This window comes from Sinocyclocheilus grahami, unplaced genomic scaffold (assembly GCF_001515645.1).
Source record: "Sinocyclocheilus grahami isolate Dianchi unplaced genomic scaffold, SAMN03320097.WGS_v1.1 scaffold40.1, whole genome shotgun sequence".
Taxonomy (NCBI): Eukaryota; Metazoa; Chordata; class Actinopteri; order Cypriniformes; family Cyprinidae; genus Sinocyclocheilus; species Sinocyclocheilus grahami.
In genome coordinates, this window is record NW_015505219.1 from 482,621 (window position 1) to 484,049 (window position 1,429).

The following is a 1,429-nucleotide window of genomic DNA, read 5'->3' on the forward strand; positions in this document are numbered from 1 at the left end:
ACTACTGGATAATTGTTGCCAGTAAGTTACTGTTCATTTGACAATACATTTTTTACAGTGTAGCTACACCTGAGTAATTTATGCATTATAAATAAATATAAATATAATATTTAAATTTAAAAACACTAGCCAAAATATTGAATAAATGAGCACAGACAGGATGTGAAATGTGTAGGACTTAAAGAACTGGTGTTCAATCTGCTTTCTACTGAGTTCTGTGTGTGCAGATTCCATGTGAGCCTGCAAATGATCATTACAATCTGCAGATATGATTCTATGTTATTAGTACTTGTATGTCATGTTTTCACGTCATTAACAGACATTTCGCTTTTATAACTCAGTGTATACGGTAATGGCTTTGACCCTAATCTTTTACTGTTACAGAAATATACTTCTGTATTTGTGACTTTGAAAGGAACTAAGTAAGGAAAAAATACCTTTGTCCATTGTGAAACACAAGTTTATAATTAAAAGGCATTAGTGGAGCACATAGAACAAACAGTTCTCAGTTGATGCAACAGTTTATAATATTTCAGTAATATGGCATATACAAATGTTTTATCTTTAAATTGTAAAAAAAAAAAAAAAAGAACAGAAAAAGTATTATACAGCCTGATAGATCATCTTGCAGTAGATGCTTTTCAGTGTCTTCACTTCCTCACCCGCGCACAGGAGGAGGGTTTGATACCTGAACGGAGACGATACACAAGCATATAATAAATTAAACCAACCAAACGACTTCCTTACTGTCTTACCGCAAAGTCACAGAAAAGAATAAATAGCACTTATTTTGTGATGCAGCCAAAACACACATATGATGCTCTACAATGGGATGAACTGGACTGGACTGCTCACCTGAGGAGGAGTAGGAGCCCTTGGCCTTCTTGAATCTTCAAGTTTTACATTCTCATACACATTTTCATGTTTGTCATTCTCGTATATATGTTCACTCATCTTCCCTGGAACCGTTCCATCTCCTCTAGCCTTCTGCAAATCAATAATTTATTTATAGTTTGCGTCCAACAATTTTATTTTCTTAAATTATAATCAAAACATCAGACAGAATGATGTTGTCACTTGAGGTTAAATAAAATGTAAAATATGTTGCTGATAAACAAATGATGAAACAGAAAGCCCACTATAAATGGTACTAATGCCTATAATGATTGAATATTTGTCAATATCCATAGTTTAAGTGTGATCATCAGCATGTCTTTGTGCAGAAACATGTGAAAGATTAAAGTCCATTTGAGCTTACTGTAAATATAAACTTATCTATCAATAAACTCTTTAATGACCTCTTAGAGATAAAAGATACTTTTAATGTCAAGAGTTTATTGATGGATGAGTTTGTTTGTTTTTTACTTTCAGAAGAGACTGAAGAGGTTACTCACTGTCTCCTCTCTGCTTTGTGCTGCTGTTTAAGGAA

General features: G+C 33.2%; 1 protein-coding gene across 1 annotated transcript in view; it reads right to left on the reverse strand.

The window, feature by feature from the left end:
• Positions 1-521: 521 nt before the first annotated feature.
• The window catches only part of LOC107582154 (carcinoembryonic antigen-related cell adhesion molecule 20-like), a 26,895-nt gene continuing 25,987 nt past the window's right edge, over positions 522-1,429 (reverse strand). Inside the window, exons 7-9 of the mRNA XM_016267880.1 lie at positions 1,395-1,417; positions 856-987; positions 522-688 (exon numbers count right to left, since the gene is read on the reverse strand). Of these exons, the coding sequence (XP_016123366.1) occupies positions 659-688; positions 856-987; positions 1,395-1,417 (185 nt within the window). The 3' untranslated portion in view covers positions 522-658. The remainder of the gene's footprint in view (positions 689-855; positions 988-1,394; positions 1,418-1,429) is intronic.